The sequence below is a fragment of the Vigna radiata genome, chromosome 7, assembly GCF_000741045.1.
Source record: "Vigna radiata var. radiata cultivar VC1973A chromosome 7, Vradiata_ver6, whole genome shotgun sequence".
NCBI classification, from domain to species: Eukaryota; Viridiplantae; Streptophyta; class Magnoliopsida; order Fabales; family Fabaceae; genus Vigna; species Vigna radiata.
In genome coordinates, this window is record NC_028357.1 from 16,557,627 (window position 1) to 16,575,152 (window position 17,526).

Genomic DNA, 17,526 nt, shown 5'->3' on the forward strand with positions numbered 1-17,526 from the left:
ATCTGACCTCAAAGAAGTTAAAGATTGTTAGAGTTGTGCAGTGGAATGATTAACATGTACAATAAACCAAGAGGGGTGAATTGGTTTCTTATCGTAAATAATACCTTTAATAATTTTCTTGTATGAATTTAATTCCTTAATACCAAATTAAACAAATAAAAGAGTAAGGAAGAGAGAAACTTGCACAGATGATTTTTATACTGGTTCGGATGACACAAATCTTGCATCTAGTTGTTAATCTCAAACGAGAATCAACGCTTCACTATCTCAAACCAACAAACTGTTACAATCACAGAAAATAAATCTGTTTAAGGTTAGAACACCCCTCTTGTTACCCCAAGAGATGAAACTCACTTCCCTTGAAACCCACAAGGGATGAACACCTCCTCTGAATGTTTCACAAACGATGAACACCTCCTTTGAATCTTCACAAAGGATGATAGGCTTTAACTCAGCAACAACAACAACAACACTCAATCACAACTCTCGTGAAAGTTTTCACTCTATGCCAACATCAAGTTCTCAAAGAAAAAACACAAGGGTTACACCAATTTTAGAACACTTATCACAACACACAACAGATAAAAATTTCGATTACAATGTATTTCATATTTTAGAATGAGAGTTTCAATCTAATTTATATAGATCTCACTCAATGATACTTCCAAAATTTCGTTGTATGTTAATTAACGTGTGATAATCGATTATCTACTTATGGTAATCATTATGCATTTAATGAATGCACAACGGTCAAAAACTTGCTTAAAAATTCTCATAATTACTCGTGATAGTTGATTATGGCAAGTCATAATTGATTACTAATAATCAATTATTATAAGTTGATAATCAATTATCTTGAGTGTAAAATGAAGTTTTTTTTATTCAAAACGACTTTTAATGCAACCTAAGACAAACGATACAATAAAATCAAAGATAAACCACATCATATACATAAATCTACTAAATTACAAAAGCTTTAATACAAAACAAGTCTTCATGAAGATCTTCTTACAATAAGAGCACTTGAGACTTGACTTTGAGACATCATCAAAACTTTTTCTCTTCAGCTTTATGCTAATAGAGATGTTATAATTGGTGTATTATTATGTTTATGGCCCGTTGATGGTAAAGTAATTTAATGATGCACTTTATTTTATTACTTTTATTGATGATTGTTCTAAGAAGGTTTATTCACTTCAGAAAATGATCAAGTACTTGAAAAGATATTAGTTTATTGTAAACAATATAGTATTGCACATGAAAAAAACTTCTCCTAAAACTCCTCGTGAATCAAAACCTATATATTTAATTACATTTAACACTTAGTATTGTTTATTATGATAAAAATTACATAATATCTTGCAAGGTTTAATTGAAAACTAATATTGATTAATGAAAGTTAGCCTATTATTAAGTATACTAGACTATCTTAATTAAATCACTTAAAATCCTACCATATTGTTTAAGTCTAACAAAAAGATGTAATTGTATAATGTGCAAACCTAATACCTTATAAACTAGACATCTCACGGTTAACCATCAATTATTGAAATATCATATGATAATAGAAATTAGAAAGTTGTCATTTGTATCCTTCAATACTTTAAAATACACCAAGTCATACAAATATATGAAGAAAATCCAATTTTAAATATTGGGTTCCCATTCTTTGAAAAGCCTTGATCTTCAAGTAAAAATGAAAAACCAAATTCCTAAATCTGACATTAAAGTAGAGTATTGTGATATTAGCTATATTTTTTGGATAATGATACTTTGACAATATTTTTTAATAACATTTTAACATAATTTATGTGTCATTTTGTGATTGGTGCATGATGGTATTTATGATTATTATTATTGATTGTGAAATAATTTTGGACCAATCACATAATGACACGTGATGTTAAAATGTTGTCAAAATATCATTATTATTTTCTTTTTTTTTTGAAAGAAATGTCTCGAAATTCAATTGACTTTAAAGTTTCGGTTACAAAATTATCTTAAAAGTTTAAAACTAAGATATAATAAGTCTTTATACATTTTTAATAACATTTTTCAATTAAAATTGTGATGTAACATCAATAATCCTTACCAACATAACATGTAAAGCAAACTTTGTTATTATTAAGATAAAATTGCAATTCTAATTACAAAAGCAAGTACAAGGTCACTTTTGAAAGAGTGAGAAATGTTTCTTGAAGAAGACTACTTACTCACTGTTAATCCACACTTCCCTAAGGAGTTCATATCTGAGAGGAGATTGGTTGCTAACTTGTTTGAACTTGAAGGTAGATTTTGTTGAAAGTTTTGAGGATGAGGAAGCACTCAAGAATATTGAAGACAATGGTGACTTCAATTCTTCCAACTCATCATCACTTGTGTGTGACTTCCTAACAATTGATGATCTGTTTCTTCTTAGATGATATTTGCTTCCCTTCTCCCCCACAATGCTTGCAATGGAAGATGGTGTTGGAGATGAATACACAATGGGACCTGCAATGCATGGAAAGTTGTTCACAAGCTCTTTTCCATCTTCCATCTCATTCTGTGCCAAGTTAGAAAAAAAAGCTAAACATCAATGTAAGAATGATTTAACTTTAATTCTACTTACATAATCAATTAAGAACTAAACTTTTAGACTGATTATATTTCTTTTTCATTAGTAAGTCTTACATTAAAGGTAATGATTATTGTCTTTTAGGTTTAATTAAGTTTCAAATTTTTTATTGGGTATATTTTGATTGAGTCTGCATTATATTATTTGGTCTGCAGACAAAATTATATTTTTTAATAGAGTATCTACGGGTTAATTATCTAACACATTTTTAATAAAAAACAATAAAATTGACTTATTATTTTACATTAATTGCAATATTATTATCTTTATATTATCCATAAAATTTATCATTTATAACATTTGAAAAAAACTAAGCAAGATGATGCAAGAGCAAATAATGACCACTAAATTAACAAAATCGTTAAAAGACAAAAATTTAATCAAAAAATATAAAAGTTTTGAGTATCACTAGAAAAGCTTAACAAAAACCTAAATTTATGAGAAACTTAAAACTTAATTAAGTCTACTTTTTATAACAACTAATCCTTGACCTATTATATTGACAAACATTTAAATGGAAAAAATATATATTAGCTACAATTATAGATTTAAAACAAATATAAATTAACCATTTTTTTTAATCAATCAAATCCACCAGATAGTTCAGTCTTACAAATACTGAGAGTATTGATATAATAGATGGTAAATTTATCATATATGTCAATTTGTAATTATATGGCAAGGTAAAATCAATACATAAACTATGTTCTTTATAAGTAGAAAAATAAATAATATAACCAGAAAACTGAATAAATCCAAAAGAGTAAATTAACAGTATTTGAAATATACTAATATAATTATAATTTACTTAATATATATGATTGTATCCATATCTTAATTTTTGAACAAAATCATTGTCTTTTTATATCATGTTCAATCCTTGTATCTTTATATCATATTCAACGGAAGATCCTCTATAATAGGGCAAAAAGAATTGAAGTGCAAATTTGGATATCTAACCTCTGAGTCCAGAGCCTCAAAAACATCAGAGGGAACAGGATCAGGGCAAAACTCATCTGGGACAAAATTGTGCAGAATCTTCTTGACAAGTGTTGCATTGAGCATTGGGCATACCTTAACAAACAAAAATCCTTTCAGCATGAATAGTGAAACATAACAGCACTGTAGAAATTAACTACATGAAGAAAAGTTCAGTTTCATTGCCAAATCAACCTCATTCCTGATGGATGCATTTAACAGCATATCCTTAGGAAGCATCAGAAGGTCACTTAGAGCATTGAGAAGACTGAAGGACTTCAAGGATGCATTTTGTTTTTCTTCATTGTTATCAGTTTCAGCTTTATCTTCAATTGAGTCATCATCATCATCATTATCATCATCCATTCCAAATAGGTCAGTCAACCATCTTGACCAGGTCCCAATCTGACAGTAAGAAATTGTATTCAAAATGTAGATTCACCCTATAATTCAACAGCTATTCAGGTAATTCCAGAAATAAAAAGGCAAGTTCATGGCCTAATTTAAAAGCTGCATTTATGTCAAAAACATTTATAAGAAAATAAAGCAACTTGGTTGAACAAATTAAGGGTATATTTAGACAAACTCTTTCATGAACAGTTGTAGAAGAGAAAAATGAGAAGAAAAAATTAGATGAACTTTTTCATAGACTAAAGTTGGTTTATACATTTATAGAAACACATGCAAGCAAAGATACAAACAGATACACATTAAGAAGTTACCACAGTTTTTAGCAGTGCACCGGCTCCAAAGCTTATTTTCCCAGGTGGAATGGGGAGAACCTTGGGATCACTAACAGCATCAGATACAGGATCAGTTGGTATTTCATCAGAAGATTCGCGAAGAATAGCATTGAACATAGCCACATCTAATCTCGCAACACATTGCTCCATTATCTAGATTTAAGTAGCAGAAAAGCATTCTGTTGTCATGTTCTTCTCTAAGAACTGAAGATAGTAATATGAATTAAAACATTATGCAGATATATCAGTCGACATTAAGGGAAATTGTTCAACAGAAGTACATTTAGCATCTCAAGAATTGAGACAGGTGATGTATTTCCCAACACTTTATAACTGCCATAGTTTTTAGTACAAATATTACCCAGCTCTGTCATAGTTAAATTTTCAAGCATGAACTGATGATAATAATGTCTGAAGAAAATATAAATAAAATCTTCATCTATTAGGAACCATGACAGACCAAAATTGAAAACAAGTCTTTTATCCTCAGCATATTTTTTACCTTTAGTTTAAACATGTTTTTCACTTATTGTTTATCCTGCACTTGTTTTTAGATTTCTGTACAATCACAACTTTCAAAGCCTTAACCTTACAAACTCCAGCCAAACCACATAAAAGATGTAAACAAAGTGAAAAAAACAAAGTGATGGAAACTTTGGTTTTGTTACAAAACAAAGATTGGGAAACTATTAAATTAGACTGACCAATCTAGAAAGCATAGGCAAACAGCCACACTCATGCCCTCCAGCTCGAATAGGACAGATCCTTTCACAGGCTTCCCTAAAAGCATTCTTCCAAATATATAGAGACAAGTTACCCTGCTCTTGATCACATGAGCTAGAAGTCCGTCTGTAGCTTTTTCTTGAGTCTGAAACCACTTCTTTGCTGTTGAACTTTGTGTGCTGCATATGTGGAATCAAAATCTGGGCATAGACAGAGAAGGATTCATGTTAGACTACAATGGAATTTTGTGACATTTAATCATGAGCAAATAGATATCATTTGTAGGGTTGTTCAAGGGGAGGATAAGATCAAGGCATTACCTGCCACCAGATAGATTCTATAATGCGAGAAAAGATCCATGCTTCCACCTTTTCCAGTGCTAATAGGAGTACCTGGGGATCATCCCAGTTACCAAAACCTCCATATCCCAAAGCTGCATTTTCATCTTTTCTGGGGGATAACCCCTTCACCCTTAGGGAAGCTGCTATCTTACCATACCCCTCCTCATCACTTTTCCTTCTCCTACCAGCTCCTGCAGGATTTGAAGGATCTTTGATGGTTCGGCTTATAATTGTTCTCAAAGCTATAGCATTAGACAGCCAAAAGGTCAACCTGTAATTATGCAAGAAAAGGTAAAACAGCAGGCACAGTTCATGGGAAACTACAGTTTCCATCAAAGGCAACAAAATTCATCAGAACATCACTTGAACAAACTCTAAACATTACTAATCTAACCCCTTTAAATTAAGAGTTTTGTGCAGGATTTCTGCTTCATTATTTTAAAATAGTTTAGTTTTAGTCCATTCTCATCTTAGAAGGCATTTTTGTAGCACTGTATCACATGTCCGGTAAAAGAAAACTATTATCTGTGACTCAACTAGTTTCCTGAATTAACAAACTAACGACAATCAATTTTGTTTTATAAAAGATATTACAACATTTGATGAAGGTGCAGCTTGTGATTCTTAGGACTGATGAACATCTAACACAATGTTAGTTCTCAGTGATAGGATATTTGGAAAAGTCATAGAATAGAATGCTGTAAGAATATGGCTCAAATGTACCTCGGGACATCATTTCCACATGCCTTTGCAACAAGTACTAATCCTGAAACAGAACTTTTAGCTGCTCCAGCCCTTCTTCCTTGAACATTTTCTTTACAAGCATGAAGATAGAGCCTGGAAAGGCGCCGTGCTGGGGCGTGAACTTTACTTGTGGAGTTTCCATGCTCAGAAACTACTGAATATAAAGCAGACTCAACTGCAGCAGCTTCTCTTAACTCTCCTTCAAGCATCTTTATCTTCTTCTCCAACTGCTCAACTTTTCCATCTAAAGTACCATTTCTTGCTTCCTTTGTTTGAATCTTAGAATTTCTTCTTTCATTGCTTCTGTTCCCTCCACTGTTTTGTGAATGTCCAAGAATGCCATTTTCATGTAATTCAGCATGATGATTGCTACCAGGAGAACCAGTATTCCTAGCCGAGTCTGCTGGTATCCTCACAGACTTGGTGTTCTTTAGTCTTTCACTTCTGAGATTATTTTCCTGCATAGCAATATTTGACCCTCCAAAAGAATATGTATTGCTATCCATTGAGGCTTGATCCTTGGCATCTTGTGCTTCAATTTTTTCATCCTCTATGCAGTTTTGCCTATCCAAATCATATTTTTCATTTCCACTTATGTCCTCAACAGAACCATGGCAAATTTTATCACCTCCACTCTCCTTCATTAAATATTCATCACCATATTCAGTTTCATCACAGTTTTCAAAGCCAGGACTTTTGCCAGTAAATTTAGCTCTATCTTGAGATGATGTTTGTTTTGAATAAATCCCAAAAGTACTTCCGTTTGTGTTTCTTCGGACATCTGCAACTATATTTCTGTAGTTAGCAAGCTTTTCTTGAAAACTCTGATCCAAAGTTTCATGGCCACTGCTTCTTGTGTTGCTCCTAGAATTTATGTCCAAATCCTCAAAAATTGAAGATGATGAAGTATTGGCACTTGGTGAGGCGGAAAACTTTTTAACTGACAATGAATTGTGAATAGGAGAGTTAGAAGCATGACTATTTACTAGACTCCTGATAGAAGATACATCCAATGATGACATGTAAGAACTCTTCTCAAGCTTCGTGTGTGTATCTTTCTGCATCATATTCATGTTTTCAAGCCTTGTTTCCGAGGCCAAGGGATGTTCCATGGTTTTCACACTAGTGTTGCTAATTGGTTCATTCTGCAATTCAGTTGAAATTACTATATTATTGCTTTAAGAGGAATTTCTTCATATATTCATACATGACAAACAACAAAACCACAGTAATTTATCACGCTACTGATGAAAAATATGATGATTATATTACAATAATGATTTTATATTAAATTTATAACACTATTAGAAGAAATCAAGAACAATTACCTTTCCTAATTTCAGCGGGGTAAACCCTCTGGAGTTAAGGGAAGGAGAAACTGCAGCTGCAGACGAATGTGAGGAGACATCATCATCAGTAAAAGAGGCAATTTCAGCTTCTTCAGCATATTCTTCATTCATGAGTGTTGACACTGAGTCACCACCATTATTGTCCTTGGATGAGGAACTAGCACGCTTCATATCAAGAGGCTGAATTTTAAGGAACAGAAGTGGCTGTTCTGTGTTCCTGTAACTCCTCTTGCAGTTCATAGGAACACTAGTGCTTAAGGACTCTTTGAGTGTCCCATATTCTGCCAAGTCTATGACTGCAGTTCCCAACAACTGACCCTTAATAGTCCTATCTCTTCGTGGCTCATACAAGTTGAACTCCAAACAATTCTTTTGGAACACATCAGTATCACCACTTCTTACAGACATATCCCTCAACAAAGTCACATGTAGCCTAAATGACTTGTTGAATTCGATTCTTCCTTCACCTATAACTGAACCAAGAGAGGGTGCAACAAGAGTAGTAGAACCTGATGCACATTCACCATTTTTCCACTCTATCAACACGGATCGCAGGGATCTTAGAGATTGTGATGGGGGCCAAGGTTTAATCTCCTGAATGTGAATCAGGAAATCAATTTCAACTGTGACACCTCTTCTGTTCTTTCCTCTCGTGCCTAGAACCATAGCTTCTAAGCTTTAATGAGTACAACAATCACCAGCACTCTGAAGCAAATCCAGCTTGAGAACTCAAAATGATTTCACAAACTGCACATAGTTATAATGCAACAAGAACAGCTTGTGAAGTATGAATTTAACTAATAAACACATGCAGAGAAGTTCTTAAGTGATCACTTACAAGAATCATATTTAGAAATAGGGTGTAGAAAATGGAAAGGACCTAACACCAAGAAGAAAACTAATAATGTGGACCACTGAATCCAGTTACAAGTCTTAAATACACAACATGACGACATAAAAGTCATTAAAATTTTACAGATAAAATTTTTAAAAAAATATAAAGAATGGGGGATCCATTTGAACTGCGACACGTCTACTGTTCTTTATTGCCATGGCTAGAACCATACGGTCATGAATCCTCACCAGAAGAACCTTTAATCACAAACCCTCTCAAGAAAATCCAGCTTGAGAAATCATAATAAATTCACAAGACATAACTTCAATGCAAGACAGAACACCCTCTGAAGTGTGCACTTCAATATGCAGGATCAAATTTACAAACTGCTACAGAGAATCACCCAGAAAACCAAAAGGATACCAATGGGGAAGAGCTAAAGCCAAGAACAAAATTAATAATGTGGACCACTGAATCCAGTTACATGTTAAATACACAACATTAAAGTCATTAAATCTTTTACAGATAAAAGAAATGCATTAAAGAAGACCCAGTGGTGTAATGTAGACCTTATTTACCTCGAAAAACAGTGGTTGGTAGAGACAATGAAAGAATCAGAAAGCTGCAAGAAAACTGAAACGGGGTGACCATATTTCCGAGACCATGAGATATACGAATGTAGTTGTTTTTTCTAATGTTTCTATTTTGTTCTGACACTGTTGTTTCTGGTTCACTTTTAGTTGCTGCTTGTGAAGCACACTAACTCACTGGAACATATATATATATATATATATATATATATATATATATATATATATATATATAATATTGCAGCATCCAAGCAAAGGATAGAATTTGCATGTTAAAGTGGTTTAAAAAAGGGAAAAAGATATTTTAACACCATATGTTGACACTGTTTTGACACTGCACACATGTCAAAATGTGGTTGGATGATTTCAAATTAAAAAGATAAACTTTGGTCTTTCTCTTCCAAATATTCCCCTGTTTCAACTTTTTTAATTTGAAATCGTCCATTCACATTTTAACACGTGTGTAGTGTAAAAAAAAATGGTGTTAAAATATCATTTTCCTTAAAAAAGAGGTAAAAGTTTGGATTGCTAAGTTAGCAAGAAGGATACCAATATTTCTTTTATAACATTTTAATATATAATATTTTAATATTATTTATGTGTTATCATCGTATTATATATGATTTTTTTTATTGATGTTTATAATTATTATTATTAATTATAAAATAATTTTGAATCAAACATGTAGATAATTTTAAAATACTATAAAAAAAATATTGCTAATCTATCATTTTCCTGAAAAGAATATGTAATTCATTTGGTAAGGGTCATGAGAGGGATTGTTTGGTGTAAACTACTGAAATCACCATGCTCCTTGACGGTGATGCCTCACCAGAATCAAGCCACTTTCTCATCAAACGTTGGTTTGAGTTAATGTGGACTGCACCAGAATGTTTATATACTAATCATTGATATATTACCACAGTTTTCACAGCGTAACTAATTAAAAGCATAAGATATGTTAATAAAAAATATACTCCTAAGTAATATTTTGAATATCTATGCCTAAAAATAAAAATAAACTTGATGAAATTATTAAGGATTCAAAATAACTTGAGATTTTTGATAAATTTTAATTAATAGTAAAAGAATAGCATAAAGAATTTACTTTTTCAATAAATTGTATTATAGTTCCTTGTAATTTAATATTTCTCATTTTAATATACTTTATACCTTTTATGATTCTTGGTTTTAATTCTGTCATTTCTAGGCTGTTTCTCATCTAACATTTACTTAAATTTATTTAACAGCACTTACAAATTTGAGTTTTTTTTTTGTAATTTTTAAATTTTAGTTTATTATTTTTATTTTTACTTAATTGTTTCTCAAAAATAGTTAAATTTTATTTATATTTAAAAAGTGTGATTTTCTTATAAATGAAATAAGAATATAGAACTTATTTTAATTTTTTTAGTTTATACCATCCAACTTATAATTATTAGTAGTTAGGATGTAAATATCACAAAAATCATATACATTGTAAGTGTTATGGTTGCATGACATAGATGTTACACATCATACAGGTATTGGTTACTCTACCAATGGAAAAACAAATATAGATGAAGGCGCGTGAAGAATACGCCACACCAACACGTAACTCGATGCGTGGTTTCTACGCAAATTAATGTTCAATGAGCAAAGAGCACAACTTTCAAAAGCTCTAGGAAACTGGATAAATTTTATAGTTACCTAATTTCTTTCGCATTTTATAATTATTAAATATTTATTAACCTATCAGAAAAGAAATTAGAAAAATTGAAGTTATTCATTTATAGTTTTCGTATAATATTGAAGGTTTTGCTGAAATAATTGAAGTTATTCATTTATAGTTTTCGTATAATATTGAAGATTTTGCTGAAATGAAGGAAAATTATACGATTGAGGCACGCGAAAGTATTACTTAGTTTTCATGATTAAGTTTTCATATTCGTTAATACAGTCAATATAAAAAAATTCATTCCATCTATCAATAAAAAATTATTATTTACTGTTAGGTTGAAAAAACTCAAAGTCGATCGTTCTTTCTTATTTTGATATCTTTCAATAGTCTAATAATTATTTAAAATGTAATTTATTTTGAAAGGTTATTGACTTGCAAAAGACATTTAGATGCTCAAGTCATATATGTTTCATAAAAAGGTTATTATTTTATTAGATAGATCAAAGTTATTTTTACTTGAAGGACGTCAATGGTATATTTATAGACCTTGTGACAGCCAAACACATTGATTAACCATTGATACAATATATTTTTAGGTGATCAAACCCAATAATATTTGTTAATATACCAGCTAACTATCCATTAACTCTAATCGGTATATCTCATATAGTACATTTATAATTATTATTTATATTTCATTTATTGTCAAGTATTGTATTTCATGTGAGAACTTAGAAATTGGAATATTAAAATTCATGGATATACTAAATTAATGGGACGGAATTATTTTAATGTTAAACATTCAATAATATAAATAAAAATTTAACTAAATGTGACTATACAAGAAAATTAATTTAATTTTGTTTTTAAATAATGTAACTATACAAGAAAATTTATCTTCCGGTATTAAATGTGAATCAATTTGATACAATAATAGGTTTTTATGGATTTAACATATTAATAAAATAAATAAAACATACAATATACTTCAACAATTAAATCCCGTTCAATATTTTATTAATTATTGTTGAAAGAAACATATAATCGAAGCAAATAAGTGCAAATTAAAAATCTTCTTTAGTCACCACTACTTTCACCATTCAACTTGTTCAATTTCTTTTTTATGCTTTTAAGAGTTAGATTAATTTTTTTAGATATTCATAATTAATTTTGTTTTAAAATAATGTAACTATTTTGGAAGAATTGATTTTATTTGTAAATCTGATGATGAATTAATCTTATGTGGTAGTTTAGGTGGGTAAGTTGTTTCATCACTACAGGAACATGACCTGTCATAGTATGATATCAATACATGTATCCAGATGGTTAAGTCTAGTATTTATTTATGTGTTTAGGTTTTATTTGATGTGAAGGTGAAATTTTTATATTCTAATTGATTTGATTTATGTGATTGATTGTTTGATAAGTTAGTTTATTCTTTTGTTTTGTTTGTATGTTCCTTGTTTGTCTTTCGAAATGATCACCTGATTGCTATGAGTAGGAAAAAGGTTATCTGGAGCTTGTACTGGGTAGTGTGAATCCTGACATGTGTATGTTTTAGTTTTTGGTTCTATTAGTTTCTTTTGAAAAACACGTAATTCAGGTGTACATATTCTTATATTAGAGCATCTAGTTTATAAAGTAAGTTATGGTTATATTTTGGATAACTGCAATGAAAATTTATAAACCTCCTATGTTAACTATTTTTGTTTAGGAGAATCCCACTTAACTCTATTTACAACTGGTAAAGAGGGTACTAAGGTACATAGAAGGAACTGTTGAATTAGAATTTCTTTTTAGAAGAACGGAGGAAGTGAAACTGATTGCATATGCTGATATTGACTATGTTGTGGATGTGAATGATAGAAAAACTAAAATTGAAAATGTTTTTCTTTTTAGATTTGGAGTTGTATCATAGTATTCAAAGAAACAACCAATTGTCCGATTATCTCTCTTCGCATAATGTCGGGATTACAGCGGATGCAGTGGATCTAATTCGGTGACTAATTTGGTCTGGTGAATTTTTTTATTCAATTTAAAAAAAAAATTGTCGCTAATTCAATCTTTTATTAAATCTAAAAATAATTTGATATCTTTCCAAGCTTAAGCAGAAACTTATTTGTCTTTAAGCAGCATCGAACTATAAACAAGATAATTATAATTTATCCTAAATATCAATTTAAAAATGATACTATGCTAATTTAATCTAATTAAGTATTTTTTAAATAAAAAAGAATCAATAAAAAAATGTAAAATTAAATAATTTAATTAATTATAATTTATATGAAAAATTAATCTAAAAATTATTATCTTGTTAACTTAATCTAATTAAATATTAATTCTTACTTTTTAAACGAGATCTTATTAAGTTTGTAACAAATGAATAACATTTAATGTTATGAGTCAAACAATAATTTGTCACGGTATCATAATTTATTGTTTTTAGTTTTTTTCTAAAATTATTTATTAAAGTTCAGGTATTTATGTTCGTCGTTCCTAAGAGTAATTTTTATTGTTTAGGTTTTTCTGTTTTACAGCTATTATTCTTTCTGCTAGGGATTATTTGAGATCCCTCCACCGACTCCATTCCTTATTAACAAAAGTGAGTCTAGAGCTTATGGTTCTATTTTCTTTCTAGAGAGAGTGAATCTCATGTTCTTAGACCTAAAACAGGCCAGCAGACAATGGTTTGAGAAACTGTCCAGTTTCCTTATATCAGCAGATTATGTCCAGTCCAAATCTGACCACTCCTTATTTGTTAAGAAGACTTCCACCAATTTTACTGCTTTACTTGTATATGTTGATGACATTGTATTAGCAGGGAATTCCATGAGTGAGATCACTCATATAAAGGCTCTCCTACATCACCAATTTCAAATAAAAGATCTTGGAGAACTCAAATATTTTCTAGGTTTTGAAGTTGCTAGATCTAAGAAAGAGATACATCTTTATCAAAGGAAGTATGCCCTGGATATTCTAGAAGAAACTGGAATGTTGGGAAGCAAACCTAGTTCTACACCTTTTCTAAGTAACAACAATTTCTTGTACAAAACAGAGAACTATATGGATGATCCTAGCGTCTACCGTAGATTAATAGGGAAGCTCTTCTATCTCACTAATACTAGACCAGATTTATGCTTTACTATTAATCTCTTAAGTCATTTTATGCAAGAGCCCACTAACTTTCACTATTAGGCTTTGCAGCATGATCTCAGGTATATCAAGTCAAGTCCCTCTGAAGGACTTTTCTTTCCAGCTAATTCAAGCATTCAAATAAAGGGTTTCAGTGACTCCAACTGGGCCACTTGTCCTAATACACGAAGGTCCACTACTGGGTACTGTGTTTTTCTAGGAACATCTCTTGTTTCATGGAGGTCAAAGAAACAGAGCACTGTTTCTAGGTCATCCACAGAAGCAGAGTATCGCCCCTTAGCTGCTACCGTTTGTGAGATGTAGTGGCTTCATTATATTCTCCAAGATCTCCAGGTTCAACCCGACGCAGGTGTTGTTCTCTATTGCGACAATAACTCCGAGAGACATATCGCCTACAACCAGAGCTTCCATGAACGCACTAAACACATAGAGCTGGACTGCCATGTGGTATGCGAAAAGATCCAAGCTTACGCCTTTTGCCTATTCGATCGGAGGAACAGTTCGCCGATGTCTTCACCAAGTTCAATCATCGCACACGTTTCAAATCTATCATCCCCAAGCTTGGGTTAGTGAACATCCACCATCCAGCTTGAGGGGAGGCTATTAAAGTTCATGTCTTTATGTTCGTCGCTCCTAAGAGCAACCTTTATTGTTTAGGTTTTTCTGTTTTACAGCTATTATTGTTTCTGTTAGGGATTATTTGAGATCCCCCTCACCGAAACCCTATATATAAAAGGGACTTCCAGTATTTTCAAGTTGTAAGAACAGATACACAAAAATAATGAAATAGTTTTGAGTTTCGTTTTCTCTTACCTCTGTTCGGTTGCTTTTCTTTTCTTCTCATTTCGTTCCGCTCTGTTCCGGTGGTCATTCTCTTCCTTGCTCTGTCGGCATGCCTCCATGGAAAGCTCTCAAGTTCTGCTTCTCGCACACGATTCACACTCCTCAATCTCACCTAACATCTGATGCCACGAAGCTTCTCGAGGAAGTGTTTCTTTTGCGTCTTGGGTTAAGAGGCCTTTGGGCCTATGTCACATATTTTGGGCCGGTTTTAATATTATTTATTAATTTATGATTTTATAATTAGCCAAGATTATACTGTCCTAAATTAAATAAAGAAAACTGTGATGCAAGCCTAATCTGATTCAAAACATTCATTCTTTCAAAGCACAATTTTAGGTGTCAAAACATATAAAGAAAACAGTGTGAAAACATTGTATGCTAGCTTAAAAAGATTTTATAAGAACATTGTGTTCATAAAACAAATTAGAAAAACTAGAAAAGTGCATGACTTTGTATAAAACATTGATTGAAATTGCTTAATTCATATTATTCACTTAAAATATCCAACAAGGTGACAATCCTAAAGTATTTTTAAGTTCATTTAAATATTATTGTTATTATTATTGTTGGAATCGGTACCAGATAGAGTGTGATGCAGTGGAACAAAAGCTTGAGTAAGCGAAAAGAGTGTTCGGTCACTTTGTTTTAAAATGGCCAGTTTATAAAATAAATTTTCTAAGAGACAATTTATCGAACAGTTGATAAGCGTAAAAAGTAAACAGTGTAGGGAATAGAAAAATCACACAAGTAATTTTTATATTGGTTCGATTCAAAAGAATCTACGTCCAGTCGTTAATCACTAACAGTTCCACTAAAAATGAGTTTCACAGATTACAAATATAGTGAATAAAACTGATAAAGTAAACCTTCCTTCGACGAACGAACCGGAAGATGAACACTCTGCCAACTCGAAGAGAACCGCTCCGACAATCGACAAACGATACGCGAGCTTCTCCTATTCACGAGGTCAGACAGAACACCTTGCTAACTCGAAGAGAACTTGAACAATAGCTTTTGAGAACTTCCTCTGACAAACAGTATTCTCCAAAATCTCTCTCTGTTCAGCAACGTTACTTTTGAATTTCTCAAAACCTAAATATATAGCCATCTGCTCTGAATATCAAAGGTCAGGTTCCAACTGACAAAAATAATCGATTATTCAAGTCCGTTATAGGTTTTTCAAAAATGTGATAATCGATTATATGAAATGATAATTGATTATTCCTGAAGGACTTGTGATAATCGATTATTGCTTCTCCATAATCGATTATTTCAATAAAAATACAAGTTTTACAAAGTTTTTAAGACTTTCCTACTACATTTAATTTCTACAAATTGCTTTTAAATAATTCTAATATCCTCTTCAAGTAAAACTTCTTGCAGCATCATCAAAACAATTTTCTTTAAGATTTACCAATACTCCTCATTGGTAACAATCTCCCCCTTTTTTATGATAAAAAAATTCAATTTTTAAAAGCAACTTTGGCTTACCTGCAAAACATACAAGCTAATAGACAATAACAAAGTTAGCAATACCTGTATCAATTTATATTATACTTCTCCCCCTAAAAATATATTTCTCCCCCTTTTTTATCATAAGAAAAAAGATTAATGTAAAGATCACCCCCATAATATGATCTCCCCCTCAATTTTACAATGTATGCATAAAACAACATAAAAGATCATTTTATTCATAAGAGAAGGATTACATTAACTTCATAAAGAGCATCGCAAAAGAGATCAGTAAAACATAGAGAAAATAACACAACAAACAATCAACTTAGAGGCCTATTTCTAAAATTCAGGACTAGGGAATCTCTCTAGAGGTTGAATGTTGAGATGATTATTGATGTTAGTTAGGCGAACATCAAGATCAAGAAATTGATCAACCATGTATTCATCAATAGATTGCTGCCACTCATAAATCTCTTCACAGTGTGTTCTTTGTGCTAGACTCATATCCTCTAAATGTTTAGATAATCTTGCAAAGTATTCTTCCATAGAAGTTGAGGATGAGGAGGGTATGTTGGATGGTCCAACATCAGAAGGGGCAGCAGCACTTACTGGGTTAGCCATGTGTGTATCCATGTCATCTTCTTCATCATCATCTGAAGGAGCATCATCTTTATGAATAATGGCATTTCCTCGAGTGACAAATCCCATTTGCCTAAAAGTAGTGTCAACCATCTCAGATCCAGTGGCTTGAATTGTTTGAACATGTTCTCCTTCAACATTCACTCCTTTATATTCTAAAATTCTAGAAATGAGAAGAGCATAAGGAAAATGATAAGAATGAGATTTCTTAGCTTTTACCATTGTGTCAGAAATGAGAGCAAGCCAATCAATGTGTAAGTGATTTAGGATCCCATACAAAAGAAGCAGATCCTGCTCAGAGCATTGAGCATGGTTGGTTGCTCTAGGACACAAAATCCATATGATTAAGTAGTGGATCATCCTCTCTTCAACTTTGAAGTCACCAACAAGCAGTTGCCTTCGGTTGGTCTACTGTTCAGGATGACACAAGAAGGATTGAAAGACCATTAGTCGCTTGAAGTCAGAAATTCCAAGATGAACCTTCACAGCATCATCCCAGATAGTAAGTTGGGCGACATTTGTCCACACATCATCATCCAAAATTATGCGGACTCCCTTTACTTTAGTGGATATGATCCCATCACGATATCTCAAGTTGAAGTAGAAAACTCTTATGAGATAAGGATAAATACAACCTTTTTGTTCCACCAAGTGTGTGAGACCTTGACCGACAAAGAGATCTGGAAATTGAAATCCATAGAAGTGATAAAAATCAAGACGAATAAATTTTACCGCCATGATTCTCCTTTCTTGCCATGAATCCACAGGCCATGTATTGTGACTGTTGTTTTTGTTGTGATGTAGTAATTGATGGAACATAATCTTGTTTGTCAAGTTTCTGTCATGGTCCAATAGT

At 31.8% G+C, this 17,526-nt stretch overlaps 2 protein-coding genes across 5 annotated transcripts in view; one reads left to right on the forward strand and one right to left on the reverse strand.

Moving 5' to 3' along the window:
- Positions 1 to 2,104: 2,104 nt before the first annotated feature.
- LOC106765695 overlaps positions 2,105 to 17,526 on the reverse strand; it is a 20,338-nt gene continuing 4,916 nt past the window's right edge. The window contains exons 1-9 of one of the 4 annotated variants that reach the window (XM_014650396.2): positions 8,909 to 9,064; positions 7,475 to 8,200; positions 6,126 to 7,291; positions 5,382 to 5,673; positions 5,043 to 5,261; positions 4,318 to 4,491; positions 3,791 to 4,000; positions 3,578 to 3,691; positions 2,105 to 2,545 (exon numbers count right to left, since the gene is read on the reverse strand). In XM_014650396.2, coding sequence (XP_014505882.1) covers positions 2,210 to 2,545; positions 3,578 to 3,691; positions 3,791 to 4,000; positions 4,318 to 4,491; positions 5,043 to 5,261; positions 5,382 to 5,673; positions 6,126 to 7,291; positions 7,475 to 8,161 — 3,198 coding nt within the window. In that variant the 5' untranslated portion in view covers positions 8,162 to 8,200; positions 8,909 to 9,064 and the 3' untranslated portion in view covers positions 2,105 to 2,209. Of the gene's footprint in view, positions 2,546 to 3,577; positions 3,692 to 3,790; positions 4,001 to 4,317; positions 4,492 to 5,042; positions 5,262 to 5,381; positions 5,674 to 6,125; positions 7,292 to 7,474; positions 8,243 to 8,908; positions 9,065 to 17,526 lie in introns of those variants that run through there. The other 3 variants (XM_014650395.2, XM_022783192.1, XM_022783191.1) reach the window with 3 other exon arrangements.
- LOC106766129 (uncharacterized mitochondrial protein AtMg00810-like) lies at positions 13,233 to 16,707 on the forward strand. The gene is made up of 4 exons (XM_014650886.1): positions 13,233 to 13,658; positions 13,776 to 14,021; positions 14,067 to 14,298; positions 16,553 to 16,707. The coding sequence occupies exons 1-4, from the start codon at positions 13,233 to 13,235 to the stop codon at positions 16,705 to 16,707; spliced, it is 1,059 nt and encodes a 352-aa protein (XP_014506372.1).